Consider the following 15,688-nt stretch of genomic DNA (forward strand, 5'->3'; position numbering starts at 1 on the left):
AGCCACAAAGAGGTGAAATAACTCCAGGGTCACGTAGCTGATGCTAGAGCTGGCATTTGAACAGCAGTCTGCTTCCTACTGTGTTCTGTTTCCCCTTACTAAGCTGCTAGCAGATACATTTACCTGATGTAGATTTGCTTGCCTGGGTTGTCCAGTGTTGTCCTCAACCCCAGCCTACCTCTAAGAATGACATATGTGAGCTACTTGGTTAAATAGGAGAAGCCTAAGCTTTAGCAAATCCCCAAAGCTAAATTTGGCCATAGCAAAGCCACAGAAAACCAGTTGAAGAGCAATGATTTTCATGTTCCCGCATGTTGGATTGACATCAGGTTTTTTTCTTTTCATGGCAGATGACTTACCCAGGAAAAGGTTACCTCAGCTGTATAAACCACCCACTCCTGAGATGTTGGCATATCTTGATTTTAGTGTCTCCACAACTGGCATGCTTACAGGAGTGAAGGTAAGCTGCATGCTGGAAAAATGCCACGTCTGCCAAAAAATAGAGATGACCACTGCCCCAGAAACTTTAGACGCAGAGGCTAAGTGGTTGTACCAGAGACCGGTAGGCAGAGTGAGGATCAAGGGTCGCTGCTCTATTTAAATAAAGGCATTGGCTCCTCTGGAATGAGTTATCGCAAGGAATTTGTATTAAGTGTCTGAACCTAGCATTGAAGCTGAAAGATAAGAGTTTGTTAAAATATGTATGAAATCTGATATTTAGATATCATAAAATTCAGTATTAGATTGGGCGCAGTGGCTCACGCCTGTTACCCCAGCTCCTTCGGAGGCCAAGGCAGGCAGATCACCTGAAGTCTGGAGTTCGAGACCAGCCTGAACAACATGGAAAACCCCTTCTCTACTAAAAATAGAAAATTAGCCGGGCGTGGTGGTGCATGTCTGTAATCCCAGCTACTTGGGAGGCTGAGGTTGCGGTGAGCTGAGATCGTGCCATTGCACCACAACCTGGACAACAGGAGCGAAACTCCGTCTTAAAAAAAAAAAAAATTATTATTAACTAATGAACAGAAATATGTTCCCTTAATGGAGACTTAGGTTAGGCTTTGAAGCACTAAAAATTATACATTGTTTTGAGGAGTTTAGGGAATTGAAACTCCTCAAAGCTGTCGTCAGAGCTGTTTTGCTGCCTGTGGGATGACAGTTCCAGCCTGTTCCATTTTCCATACTTTGCAGATGTCCCACTCTGCAGTGAACGCTCTGTGTCGAGCCATCAAGCTCCAGTGTGAGTTGTACTCTTCTCGGCAGATCGCCATCTGCCTTGACCCTTACTGTGGACTTGGCTTCGCGCTCTGGTGTCTCTGCAGGTAGGGATGGAAAAGCCAAGGAGACAGAATGTGTGGGGGTGTACTTTATGGCCATGACCATCTCATCCTTTCCTTTGCTCCCTTAATTTGGTAAAGTTTCAGTAAAATGCTAGTGTTTTCAGAATTTATGGATCTACTGTGTCTGTGAAGTTTGTTTAAAAACAGTTTTGTCTGTATTCCCTTTGTTATTTTCTGTTAATTTTATTCTTCATACAAAATGGCAGTGATCCTGTTACTTGCTCTCTTCTCCACCATGTAATCCTTGCTTTAGAAGCAAAGCCAAGTAGAATGATGATTCTCGGGTGAAATATGTCATGCTTTGACAGCCAGCATGTACCCCCTAGGCTTGGCAGGAAGGAGCACAGTGGGATGGGATGACAGCATGTGGATGGAAAGTAGCACGTTTGCCCTGGCCAAGTTGCTCCTTGCGGAATACAGATCCCAGCTCCTCTCACCACTCCCCCAGAGAACCTCATCTCAGACCTGCATTTTCATCTCCTTGGTGTACATCATGAATGCTTCATAGATGCCTGCAGCTCAACGTTCTCCTCCTGTTCTCTCTTTGTTAGGGTAGGATCATCCATGTAGGGGCCCACACTAGAAACATGGGTCTTATCTTCAGATTCTATATCTTCATGTCTTGTGTCTAATCAAATGTATGTCCTTTGGCTTGGTTGTTCTACACCTATATGTACATAAGAATCACCTGGGGGTCTTTCAACAAAAATTAATGGGACTCCCCAAGACTTATTAATCTTCATCTCCAGAGGTGGTGACCACACCACCAGTATTTTGAAATACAGGATTCCTGAGCTTCTAGTGATTCTGATCTGTAAACAGGTTTAGGCATAAAATCACTGCCATTTTGTATGAGCCAAGAGTTTAAGCTTTGTGGCTATAGAAGAGACATGATAGGAACCCTGTTCCTTCCTTTTTTTTATTCTTAAAAAAAAAAAAACTATTGATAGTTCTTCCTGTTGATGGACTGAATATGGATATGAGGATCCATATTTCCTTTCTGTCCTTTTTCCTTTTCTTTCTTTCTTTTTTTTTCTGTTTTTTGTTTTGTTTTGTTTTGTTTTTCCTTTTTTTTTTTTGAGACGGAGTCTCGCTCTGTCGCCCAGGCTGGAGTGCAGTGGCCAGATCTCAGCTCACTGCAAGCTCCGCCTCCTGGGTTTACGCCATTCTCCTGCCTCAGCCTCCCGAGTAGCTGGGACTATAGACGCCCGCCACTGCACCCGGCTAGTTTTTTTTTGTATTTTTTAGTAGAGACGGGGTTTCACCGTGTTAGCCAGGATGGTCTCGATCTCCTGACCTCGTGATCCGCCTGTCTCGGCCTCCCAAAGTGCCGGGATTACAGGCTTGAGCCACCGCGCCCGGCCTGTTTTATTTTTTTTTTGAGTCAGTGTCTTGCTCTGTTGCCCAGGCTGGAGTGCAGTGGTGCAATCTCAGCTCACTGCAACCTCCACCTCCCAAGCTCAAGCGATCCTTCCACCTCAGCCTCCTGAGTAGCTGGGAGTACAGGTGCACACCACCACACCCAGCTAATTTTTTAGTAGAGACAGCATTTTGCCATGTTGCCCAGGCTGGTCTCAAACTCCTGGACTCAGGCAGTCCACCTACCTTGACCTCCCAAAGTAGTGGGATTACAGGTGTGAGCCACCACGCCCAGCCCCGTTCCTTCTTTTTTATCCTGGGCTACACTGTTGGGTTCAAGCCTGTATCACCTCTCACCTGAACTATTGCAGCCTCTCCTGTCTCTCAACTTTCAGTGGCTCGTGTCGCCAATCCCTACTCCATATGTCCATATTGTCAGTGTTGCCCCAACTTAAAGTTGCAATGACTGCCTGCTGGGTGAAGTATAAACTCCTTCATATGATGGTTAAGCCCTGTCACAGTTTGGCCTTAGCCCTTCGGGCCTTACTCCTCCGTGCACCCTGTGTGCTAGGATTTCAGTTGAATACTCTCTCTCTCATTTTTTTTTTTTTTTTAGGAGACAGGGTCTCAATCTGTCACCCAGTCTGAAGTGCAGTGGCACAGTCACAGCTCACTGCAGCCTCTCGTGCTCAAGTGATCCTCCCACCTCAGCCTCCCAAGTAGCTGGGACTATAGGTGTGTGCCACCACGCCTGGCTAATTGTTAAAAAAGCTTTTTTGTAGAGGCATGAGTTTTGCTTTATTACCCCGGCTGGTCTTCAACTTCTGGGCTCCAGCAATCCTCCCATCACGGCCTCCCAGAGTACTGGGATTACAGGCATAAGCCACCGTGCCCGGCCACTTGAATACTAATAATATTTCTGATGGCTTCAAACATGCTGTACTTATCAGCCTTTGTATATGTTGTTCCTCTGCCTAGAACACCCTCACTACTGTCCCCACTTCTTCTGGCCACTGTCAAATTCATATTCATTCTTCAAGCTCCAGCTCAAGTGTCACCAGCTCAGTGAAGCACTACCACTCCCCCACCCTGCCTTATCGAGCTTGAATGAATTGCTGTTTATTCTGTGATCTCAATGTTCTTGATTTATATCTCATATTCAGAGCATCAATAAAATGGCTATTAACATCTTTAAAAGAAACCATAGGAGTAAAATCCAGTCCACACATAAGGTTTCTGAAGAAAAAGAGGAAAAAATGCTACTCCATCGGGGTTTTAAAGATTAGTTATTAGGAATTACCTTTCCAGAATATTTAGTATCATCTTGACCATATTAACTAGCTTGAGGGCAGCTGTAAGAATGTTATGTAGACTAAAGCAACCTACCACAGTCTGCTTTACTTCATAGTCTCTCCTCTTGCGAGTTGTATAGGAACAAGACTGATTCTTAGAGCTTTACATCTCATGTCCCTACACTGTCCTTTACACTCGGTAAATATCTGTGGAATTGGTGGGGTTCTGAAGTATCAGGTGTCGAGGATGAACTGATGATTCCAGCTGTTGTCTATTTCACTGCAGTGTCTATTCAGGCCACCAGTCTGTCTTAATTCCTCCTATGGAGTTAGAGAACAACCTTTTCCTCTGGCTCGCCACGGTCAACCAGTACAAAATAAGGGACACTTTCTGCTCCTATTCAGTGATGGAGCTCTGCACCAAAGGACTTGGCAACCAAGTGGAAGTGCTAAAGGTAAGAAGCAGCTCCAGCAGGTGGGCAGTCCCAAAAGGTTTTGAAGAAATGAGCCAGGACATAACAGAGCTAGAGCAGGGCCTAATAGACATGTTTGCTTGCCTTTTTCAAGTCACTCAGTTTAAAAAGGGTGTATTGCAAACCTTGGCAAGTTTATCTCTTCCACCTTCCTAATTTAGTGCACTCTTTCACAGTTTAATATGATTCTTACTTTGTGGACTAGAAGGGGGAACTGGTTGGGAGGCTAACTGGAAAGACTTTATATAAACATAAAAGGGAACTGTGGCTTCCAATACTTTTCCTAATAGAATTTGAAACCTCAAAATATTAAGAATTCAGAATATCCCCAAAGATAAGGGTAACTCATTCATTCATGTGTGTGTCGAATGATGATCTGTCTGACTGGCATATGAGAAAGTCAGAAAATACTGAATTTTCTTTGATAGAAAAATTTGATTTTTGGAATGCATAGAGACAAGAGATTAGATTGCCAGAGTTCTAGATTAATTTTTCTCTCAGTCCCATCAAATATGGGGACATCTAAGGTACAGAAACGAGGAGGGATAAAAAAGTACTGCTGAAGAGCCTTAGATTTTTAGAAGAAAGAGGAAGGAACTAGAGAATGAGTGAATTTACCAGCAGATAGTGATTTTAATGGGATGCCTTGGCCGTTTCTTCTTTTCTGAAAGCTACTTTTCTCTGTATGCCTGAGGTGAGAATACACAATTACTTGGCTTTTCCTGACCAAGGAGCTAGAACAGTGGCCTTACCTGTTCAGTTATTTTATGATCCTACTGACTTGATTCCCACATAATGGTGTCTTGCAGACCAGAGGGATCAACCTCTCCTGCGTCCGGACCTGTGTGGTGGTGGCGGAGGAGCGGCCCCGCGTTGCACTCCAGCAGTCCTTCTCCAAGCTCTTCAAAGACATCGGGCTGTCCCCGCGGGCTGTCAGCACCACTTTTGGATCAAGAGTCAATGTAGCAATATGTTTACAGGTGACCCTCATGACATCTTGTCTGCTCACAAACAGGAGAGGAATGTGGAGTATCCCAGAGCATGGGCTTTGGAGCCAGGCTGCCTGGGCTTGGGCCTCAGCCACGCTTACTTGCTTTAGAACTTTGGGGTTTTTAATCTCGATTTCTTTGTGTCTCATTTTGCTCACCTGTAAAGTGAAGGTAGCAGTACTGTGCTTCTCCAGGCAGCTCTGCACAATCACTGAGCTGCCAGCTTGGAGCTCTTGAAACAGTGCTAGCCGTGAGCGCGTGTTAGTGTTTATTTGAGTCGCTGTCATGTGGTCATGATGATGAGTCACAAAGATTTGAGTCCTATTTGGATTTCACTTGTATCTGACCTGTTTTTCCTTTTTCTTTTTTTTTTTTAATTTGAGATGGAGCCTTGCTCTGTCACCCCGGCTGGAGTGCAGTGGCGCAATCTCAGTTCACTGCAACCTCCGCCTTCTGGGTTCAAGCGGTTCTCTCACCTCAGCCTCCCGAGTAGCTGGGGTTACAGGCGTGCACCACCACACCTGGCTATTTTTTGTATTTTTAGTAGAGACAGGGTTTCACCCTGTTGGCCAAGCTGGTCTCAAACTCCTGACCTCAAGTGATCCAGCCACCTCAGCCTCCCAAAGTGCTGGGATTACAGACATGAGCCACCGTGCCCGGTCTGACCTTCTGTTTTTCTGTCTCTATATTCTATACCATTTTTTTTTCTCTTTTTTTTTTTTTTTTTTTTTGAGACAGAGTCTCGCTCTGTCGCCCAGGCTGGAGTGCAGTGGCCAGATCTCAGCTCACTGCAAACTCCACCTCGCGGGTTTACGCCATTCTCCTGCCTCAGCCTCCCGAGTAGCTGGGACTACAGGCGCCCGCCACCTCGCCCGGCTAGTTTTTTGTATTTTTTAGTAGAGACGGGGTTTCACCGTGTTAGCCAGGATGGTCTCGATCTCCTGACCTCATGATCCGCCCGTCTCGGCCTCCCAAGGTGCTGGGATTACAGGCTTGAGCCACCGCGCCCGGCCTCTTTATTTTTTTCAGACAATAACCTTGTATTCTCTTCTCCATCCAGATGGCAGCTTTGTCATGTTATTCTTGATAGGTAAATAACAGAAAAGGGACTAGAACTGAGACTTAATTTTATGTATTAATAGCTAATAAAGCAAATATAGGGCCAAGTGTGTTCATGCCTATAATCCCAGCACTTTGTGAGGCCAAGGCAGGAGGATTGCTTGAGCCCTGAAGTTTGAGACCAGCCTGGGCAACATAGTTGAGACCTCATCTCTCCCCTACCCCCACCACCCACCCGCAAAAAAAAATAGCTGGGCTTGGTGGTACATGCCTCTAGTCCCAGCTACCTGGAAGTCTGAGGCAGGGGGATTGCTTGAGCCCAGGAAGTTGAGGCTGCAGTGAGCTGTGATTGTACTGCTGCACTCCAGCAGCCTGGGTGGCAGATTGAGACCCTGTTTCTTTGATAAGGCATATATAGGCATGGACAAAAGTGAGTGAAAGAAGATAGCACACATGGGTGGATTATTTCAGGTCTTCTGTGACCTTCTTCTTTCAGAAGGGTCTTGATGGTTTAACCTTGAGCCCCATCATAATAGCCCTCTTGCTGTCACCGTGGCCAATATTGGTTTTGCAAGTCCCTGGATTGCCGACCTGTCTCACCTCTGCTTTGAATCCAGGGATGAAAGCCCTCCTCAGCATGGAAACGTTTCAGTGCTGCCACAGTCCCCATGATAAGAGTGAGAGCAGTGGGCCTAGGAGGCCACTCTCCAAGGGAGGAGAGGCAAAAAGAGTGTGGATTTTTCATGTATATGGCTAAATTGTTTTCGTTTGAAAATGTGACATACAGTTTATCGAAATTCTAAACAATGCATTGATTTGTCTTTCTTTAGGGAACCTCAGGGCCTGATCCGACTACTGTGTATGTGGATCTGAAATCACTAAGACATGACAGGTACAACAGATTTATTAATGCTCCTTTCCTACTAGTTCCTAACCATAACAAATTCGGAACCTCAGAGCCAGCATTTTCCCTCATTCCTTTTGTTCATATCTTCCAGGAGGGGAATGGGAAGAGGGAAGGGATTTGTTTTTATCATTAATACATAAGATTTACATTTATAAGAAAGCTTTAATTCTCTCAGTTGCTACACTGTTCTTTAATATTAAAGTATAATAGTTATTGCCCATATAAAAGTATTTTGTGACATTTGATATAAATTAAACTAAAATGGATAGTCCCTTTCCTCTAAGAGTTTAAAAATAATAGGACAGATAAGATAAATGAGTCAGAGTAGGGTTTTTGAAACAATACTTTATCTGAGCCTCATGGGTAAAAGCCTGCCTCCTTAGCCCAGAAGGGAATTACAGCTGTGTCCCAAGGTGAGCACTGGCCCCGGGCTCCAAGACCTCTCTTCCCAAGCCCCACCCCCTTGGGTGTATGATCTGGAGTGCTCCACAGCACTGACCTAGACCGCATAGGTAGAGCATCTCTCTCATGCAGCAGTTTGAAACCTGGGAAGATTTTGTCACCCCACTGGAGATTTGACAATGTCTGGAAACATTTTGGGTTGTCATAAAAGGGGACTTGCTACTGACATCTACTGGGCAGAGGCCAGAGGTGTTGCTAAACACTCTACAATGCACAGAATAGCCCCTTTCAACAAAAAATTACCTGGCCAAAATGTTAGTAGTGCTGAGTTTGAGAAACCCTGCTGTAGTGTGAGGAAGAGAGACAAGTTAGAGGTCGTGGGAAGGCAGCACTGAGCTGCAGGAATATGGCGACTTCTCTTCTTAAAAGCCCTATATACAGTAAATACCGTTCTTCTGCAGGGTTCGTCTTGTGGAACGCGGCGCCCCTCAGAGTTTGCTTCTCTCGGAGTCTGGAAAGGTAATTTGTTCTGTTGACCATAGGGAAGGTGGGCTGTGTGAAGTGGTTCAGTTTAAAGAAACCAGAAGCCATATGATATATTAGTGTCCAGGGCAAGCCTTAATTGAAATCTGGAGATAATTTCAGCTTAGCTAATACTTTCAAATTCATATGGGTACATAGATAAGAAGAATAGTAAATTTGAACTCTCTTAATTTCCATCGATTTTTAAAAGTCCAACTGATATGTTATTCATATTGACAGACCAGCAAAATGCAGTGCTCATTGTATTGTATGAAAGGTGGATAGGAGAGCTGGTTCTGTTTTGTTTTTGTTTTTGTTTTTTTTGGAGATGGAGTCTCACTCTGCCACCCAGGCTAGAGTGCAGTGGCGCGATCTCAGCTCACTGCAACCTCTGCCTCCCAGGTTCAAGGAGAACTTGCCTCAGCCTCCAAGTAGCTGGGGTTACAGGCACCTGCCCCCAGGTCCAGCTAATTTTTTATTTTTTGAGACAGAGTCTCGCTCTGTGCCCCAGGCTGGAGTGCAGTGGCGCAATCTCGGCTCACTGCAAGCTCCGCCTTACGGGTTCACACCATTCTCCTGCCTCAGCCTCCTGAGTAGCTGGGACTACAGGCGCCCGCCACCCCGCCCGGCTAATTTTTTGTATTTTTAATAGAGACGGGGTTTCACTGTGGTCTCGATCTCCTGACCTTGTGATCCGCCCACCTCGGCCTCCCAAAGTGCTGGGATTACAGGCGTGAGCCACCGCGCCCGGCCGGTCCAGCTAATTTTTGTGTTTTTAGTAAAGAAGGGGTTTCACCATGTTGGCCAGGCTGGTCTCGAATTCCTGACCTCAGGTGATCACCTGCCTCAGCCTCCCGAAGTGCTGGGATTACAGGCATGAGCCACTGTGCCCATCTCAGTTCTGTCTTACAAATGTCACAAGGAGAAAGCTAGGAGAGGCCGACATGGGAGTGTGGTTTCAGGTCAGGGAAGACACACATGCATTTAAAGTTGAAAATAAAAATGGGGATGAGATTAAAGATATTTGAGAGAGTTAACATCTATGGGAGTAAGATTTCTTAGATTAGAATGAGGCTATAAAACGTCAAAAGAGAGATTTAGGGAGAAGCAATTTACTAAGAATGATAGGAAACCCACATGCATTATCAAGACAAGTGGGAATTTCTCTGCCCTCTGACGAGATAATGATGATACCTCAGAATCCTGTCTAGTAATTCTGAAGGGCAGAGAAAAAATCGTGAAGGGAAAAAAAGAATCCCTGCCAAACCTACTTGGTGGTGTATCTCCCCATGGGGCGCTTACTCCAGTCTCACTCTCCGTTTGCATCTGCCGGGGTGGGGTTTTGGCTGATTTTGTCACTGCCTTGTCACATCTTCACTTGCCTCAGCAGCCAAGCACGCCTCATGAGCATTAGCCTGTGCCCGCCCTGGACTAAGGGAACTGTCTAGTCTCTTCCTTGAGGTTTTAGATGTTTGCACCCAGATAATGATTGAGGGCTTCTTGAGTAACCTCATACTTTAGAAACCCAAGATAAAAAGGGAGTTCGAAGGGGGCAGAATATGGGTAACCAGAGAGGCCCTTCTTTTTGTTAGAATGGCTGAGCCATTCCCTCAGCCAGTATATGTGTCTTCCTTTTCCTTCCTGAGGAAGATCCTGGGGTTGTGGATATCCTTCTGTCCTGCAAAGCTGCTGCTGTCCTCTCTCACTCTTCATGTTCCTCCAACTCTAGCAACAGCTGGAGTCTGGAGTAGAGTCACTCAGGCTGTCCCTGCCTGCTGCTCTTTCTGTTTTAAAGGGTTTTACTGCCATCATTCCAGTGAATGAGAAAGAGCATGAAAAAGGAAAGGTTATTCTACAAATTCTACTGTGAAGGTCCCGATCTGCAGTTTCTCATCCCTTTGAAGAGATGGCAAACTGGCTTCCATTTTATTTTTAAGGCTGAGTTTTATTAGACCTTTGGTCTTCAATGAACTAGGAAGGTTCAGTGAGAACAAAACACAAGGTCTCTGCCATGGTCCCCTCAGGGTAGCTGCTGTGATGCCGTTGCAGCTGGCTCCCGCCCTGTGTGCCTCGCCCACCTCTCCGGCAGGTAACTAACTGTGTGTTTCCTGGAGGTCATTAGATTTCACTGAACCCAATCTTTGTATTTTCCCTTTGATTCTCAGATTTTACCTGGAGTGAAAGTGGTTATTGTTAATCCTGAGACCAAAGGGCCAGTTGGAGACTCTCACCTTGGAGAGGTTTGTAATAATTTTAATTTTTACTCTGAAAAGTCAGCAGTAAAAATCTCTAGGGTTCACATTTTAGAAATCAGTAAAACTGTGGATTTAGCTTTCCCCTGTTGTGAATAGAGTTAATTTTTTTCTGTAAGGCATGAGACTGAAACTGACAGAAGAGGGAGATTGAAACTGGGATCCAGGGAAGATTTAGGCACCCAAACTGGAAATAGTGCCAGATTTGTCCACTGACATGCCCTTAGCTAGAAAGGAAAGTGAGCAAATCCTGTATGTTCCCATCTATTAAGGTATGAAACTGAAAGGAGTCACATATTTACACATTTTTAAGGTCAGATGTTATATTCTAAAATGTATCCATGTTTGCATTAAAAAAAATATATAGGCCCAGCCCTTTAACAAAAAATATTTACATATAAATACATATTACTTATATATAAGTATATAAAAATTAACTATATAAAATAGTTTTTTTTTTCTGAGATAGGGTGTTGCTCTGTCACCCAGGCTGTAATGCAGTGGTGCCATCTTGGCTCCCTGCAACCTCCGTCTCCCCGGTTCAAGTGATTCTCCTGCCTCAGCCTCTTGTGTAGCTGGGATTACAGGTGTACACCACCACGCCTGGCTAATTTTGTATTTTTAGTAGAGATGGGGTTTCACCATGTTGGCCAGGCTGGTCTTGAACTCCTGACCTCAAGTGATCCACCCACCTTGGCCTCCCAAAGTGTTGGGATTACAAGTGTGAGCCACCACGCCCAGCCTATTTTAAAAAGCTTTAAATGTTAATAGTAGCACCTACCTCACCTCCTGAGTAGAATCATTATACAATTAAATGTATTAATGCCTGTATCTGTAATGTACATGGAACAGTGTCTGTCACATAATGATTCTCAGTAACATTATTGTTAGCTATTGCTGTTTATATTATAAACTCAGACACCCCCTGGTGTTTCCCTGTGGCCTTCCACAGTTGCCCCAGAAGCACAGAAATGATCCCTGATGTGTTCGTGGGACTCTGGAGGAGGGTGAGAAATGAGCCAGGGAGGCAGGGTAGCCTTGTGGGTGAGAGCACAGCCTCGGGAGCCACAAGAGCATGGGTGCCAGTCTCCTCATTTCTGCATGTTAGGTGAATTAGTTAACTCCTTGTTTTTTCATCCGTAAAATGGGAACAACATTGTGTGAACTATGTTGTCATGTCATATATATCTGGATGGATGGAGGTTAGGTACATGATGAGCACCTGGTAAATATCAGCTGCCTTTATTGATGCAGTTGTGGTGTTGTTAATATAAAAATGAGATTAAAAAAATCAAATCACCTGATCCAAGAGAATGAATACAGTTGTGTGTCCCCAGTGAGTTGTGACCAAAGCACTTTTCTTGTAGATTTGGGTGAACAGTCCCCATACAGCCAGCGGCTACTATACCATCTATGATAGTGAGACTCTTCAAGCTGATCATTTCAACACTCGCCTCAGCTTTGGAGATGCGGCTCAGACACTCTGGGCTCGGACAGGATACCTTGGTTTTGTCCGCCGGACTGAGCTCACAGCGGCCACTGGAGGTACTTGTGCAACTACTCCTCCCCATTGACCCTGCTTTGTGTTTCTGTAGCACTAGCTGACCTCCTTCAGCCTGCCTTGGATTGTGGAGTGTGTGTATCTAGTTACTCCCTTCTGTGACTCTTAAACCCATAAGTGACTCTCTCTTCATTTGGAGTCATGCTTTGCCCCATGAAGAGTGTCTAAGAGGTGAGCGCTTGGGGCGAGCCCAGGATCATCCCGAGCTGTGAGTCAGAGAGATGTGCCTGATGGCGAATGAGCGTCCCTGGCTAAACACAGACATTCAGTCCCTACGGGGCTGATTCCCCACCCAGGACAAGCATTACATCTTGTATCTCTTCTACCCTGCACACCACTTGGGGAGCAGGAGGAACGGCCCTATTCCCTGAGAGGGGCGTCAGTTCCAAGGAGCCATCTTGCTGAGGTATGGCAGTGCCTCGGTGTCTTGCATTGGACACAGCCTGCTTCCTGGCCAAGCCTCCGGTATAAGAATTCCCTCCCGTCACCCTCTGCCCAGTTGATTGTCACGGCTTCACTGCTGCCCGCCATCACCCTTTCTTCCAGACTGGCACTTACAGCCATTTAAAAATACCCAACACTGACTATATCCTGCACTTGAAGAAGTGATATATATATAACCTGCTGGATTTTAAAGGCCTAAATTCTCCATAGTTCCATACTGACCAGCGTCCATAGTTCCCCAGATTTCATGGAGAGGCAGGGGCAACCCAGTGGAGCAGAGGGTGGCATCCCTGCCTGGTGCCCTGGTTTTAAGCCCACCTCTGCATTTGCTGGGTGACCTTGAGCAATCACTTAGCCTCTGTTTCCTACTTAGAAAATAGGGATGACTATGTTTCTTGCCTCATGGAAATGATGTGAGATTAAAGGACGTGATGCATTTAGATGCCAAGAATGGTGCCTGGCACACAGGAAGCACCCATTAGTCATTCACTGCTGTGTTTCTGTTGTTTTTGTCATCAGTCTTCATGAGCTCACCAGGTGATGGGAGCCTCTGCTGGACCTCCTGATCCTTTTCACTCCAACAGCTTAAATCACTTTGTTTTGCTGAATTTTTCAGAAATCTGCCTTTTTCCAGAAATTACTGCAAAATCATCTTCCTTCTATATCCTAGCTGGATTACAAGCCTGTTAGAAACGAGGACTAGTTTCCCCTATGTTCTACAACCCTCATCTTTATATCTGTATTCCATGAAGCTACCTAGAAAGAATGGCACTCGTTCATCTCCTCTCCCTCTCAACTCCTCTCTTTCCTCCTCCCCTCCCCTCTGGCTGAGTCCTGTTTGTCCTTAAAAGCTCAGCTCTGCCCTCAGCTTTTCCAGGAGCCTTCCTTGACCCTTTGAGCTGGACTCAGTGATGTCCTCTGCCCCTCCGAAACTCATGCACACTCCTGTCGCTGGGCTTGCTACATTACAACGGAATGCCTCTTTGTGTATCTTTTCCCCTGCCTCAGCTGTAAGAATCTTCAGCGCAGGAATTGGGTTTTGTCAGCTTTGTCTCCCCAGCACATAACACAGTTCCTAACATGTAGTAATAATAATAGCTAATTTCTGGTATCATTTACAATATACCACATACCATATTAACTACTGTGCATGGATTGACTCACAAATCGTCACAGCAGCCATTGATTATTATTCCCATCTCACAGAAGGGCAGTAGGATTCAGAGCCTTAAGGAATTTGCCCAGAGTTGCACAGCTGGTAGGGGCAGAGCCAGGTGACAGGCAGTCTGACCCCTGTGCTCTGGACTCCAGTGTTATGTTACACTCAGTATATGTCCGAGCCACATTTCTCTCTTTTTCTTTCTGTCAGAGCGTCATGATGCATTGTATGTGGTGGGAGCGCTGGATGAAACACTGGAGCTGAGAGGATTACGATACCACCCGATTGATATTGAGACCTCGGTGTCCCGGATCCACAGAAGCATTGCTGAATGGTAACTCCCCCAGCATACACTGTGCTTCCCACTTCAGCTTTAGTCGTAATCTCAACTCATCTAATTAATTGGTCATTGGGACCACATACCTACCTTGAAACATAGAGCTCCATGGGAGGAGTAAGGAAATAGACTGATTCTTGTCTTGGGTGTGCAATCTGCTGTGGCCAACAAGGCCTATCCACAGGAGCCAGATGAGGCCATGAGGCCCCTAGGGAATACTCGGATACCTTCTGTGGAATGCTGGAACTGAGTCCTTTTTTAGTGATAGACTCTCATAATGGGAAGGGACTAACAGATCATTGATCTCTTGGAAGTCAGCATAATATGGTGGAAAGAACCAGCTTAAAGACTCTTCTCATCTGTAAAACACTCCCTCTGCTACTTTCTAATTATCAGAAGCATCAAATGAGAATGTGCTTTGTAAACTATTAAGTGGTAAGCAGATGAAAAGGGTAGTTGATATTATCTCATCCAGTTTCCTGCTCTTTGCAGGAATTTTACATTTTTCCTGGTAAAGGATCATCTAACCATGTATTGACTTAAAATCTGTAAAATTAAAACTGTGGTTTGGCCGGGCGCAGTGGCTCACATCTGTAATCCCAGAACTTTGGGAGGCCAAGGTGGGCGGATCACTTAAGCCCAGGAATTCAAGACCATCGTGGGCAACATGGTAAAACCCCATCTCTACAAAAAAAATTTTTTAATTAGCCAGGTGTGGTGGCATGCCTGTAGTCCCAGCCACCCAGGAGGCTGAGGGGGGAGGATCACTTTAGCCTGGAAGGTTGAGGCTACAGTGAGCCAAGATTGTGCCACTGCACTCCAGCCCTAGTGACAGACTGAGACTGTCTCAAAAAAATAACAACAACAAAAAAATCTCTGTAGTGTTTACCTATTGGCTTTCATTCTGGGTTCTTAACCAATACAGAATCTGTTTGGTTTGTTTTCTACATATTTTAGTGAATGTGTCCCCACTTTTCCCCATGCTAAACAGCCACAGTTCTTTCGATGGTTGCTCATGCTTTCCAGATACTTCTTTGTCTAAAGATGCTCTTGTTGGCCGGAAGTGGTGGCTCACACCTGTAATCCCAGCACTTCGGGAGGCTGAGGTGGGTGGATCACCTGAGGTCAGGAGTTCAAGACCAGCCTGACCAACATGGCAAAACCCTGTCTCTACTAAAAATACAAAAATTAGCTGGGTGCAGTGGTAGGCGCCTGTAATCCTAGCTGCTCGGGAGGCTGAGAATTGCTTGAACCTGGGAGGCAGAGGTTGCAGTGGGCCAAGATTGCGCCACTACACTCCAGCCTGGGCAACAGAGCGAAACTGTCTCAAAAAAAAGATGCTCTTGTCTTTGTTGGAGTCTCTCCCTAGACCTGAACAAGATTCTGACCAAGACAAGAACATCTTTAGACATCTGGAAAGCATCCAGAGAAGCTGGGTGCCGTGGTTACTTTGTCATTTTAGACATTTGACTCTTAATAGAACCAGATATTGTGTAATTGTGTACTTTTGTGGGGGGTTTTTTGTTTTTTTGTTTTGTTTTGTTTTTTGACACAGAGTTTCGCTCTTGTTGCCCAGGCTGGAGTGCAATGGT

The 15,688-nt window shown here is 45.4% G+C and overlaps 1 protein-coding gene across 4 annotated transcripts in view; it reads left to right on the forward strand.

The window, feature by feature from the left end:
• DIP2B (disco interacting protein 2 homolog B) overlaps nucleotides 1–15,688 on the forward strand; it is a 269,702-nt gene that overhangs the window by 235,072 nt on the left and 18,942 nt on the right. For all 4 annotated transcript variants that reach the window (XR_013401070.1, XM_077954195.1, XM_015151712.3 and 1 more), the window contains 9 exons: nucleotides 351–460; nucleotides 1,192–1,322; nucleotides 4,278–4,446; nucleotides 5,274–5,444; nucleotides 7,343–7,404; nucleotides 8,283–8,340; nucleotides 10,509–10,583; nucleotides 11,963–12,140; nucleotides 13,970–14,093. Coding sequence is in view for 3 of the 4 variants with exons in the window: in XM_077954195.1 (XP_077810321.1) it covers nucleotides 351–460; nucleotides 1,192–1,322; nucleotides 4,278–4,446; nucleotides 5,274–5,444; nucleotides 7,343–7,404; nucleotides 8,283–8,340; nucleotides 10,509–10,583; nucleotides 11,963–12,140; nucleotides 13,970–14,093 (1,078 nt within the window). In the remaining variant the exon portion in view is untranslated. The remainder of the gene's footprint in view (nucleotides 1–350; nucleotides 461–1,191; nucleotides 1,323–4,277; nucleotides 4,447–5,273; nucleotides 5,445–7,342; nucleotides 7,405–8,282; nucleotides 8,341–10,508; nucleotides 10,584–11,962; nucleotides 12,141–13,969; nucleotides 14,094–15,688) is intronic.

The sequence above is a fragment of the Macaca mulatta genome, chromosome 11 (genome assembly GCF_049350105.2).
Source record: "Macaca mulatta isolate MMU2019108-1 chromosome 11, T2T-MMU8v2.0, whole genome shotgun sequence".
Taxonomy (NCBI): Eukaryota; Metazoa; Chordata; class Mammalia; order Primates; family Cercopithecidae; genus Macaca; species Macaca mulatta.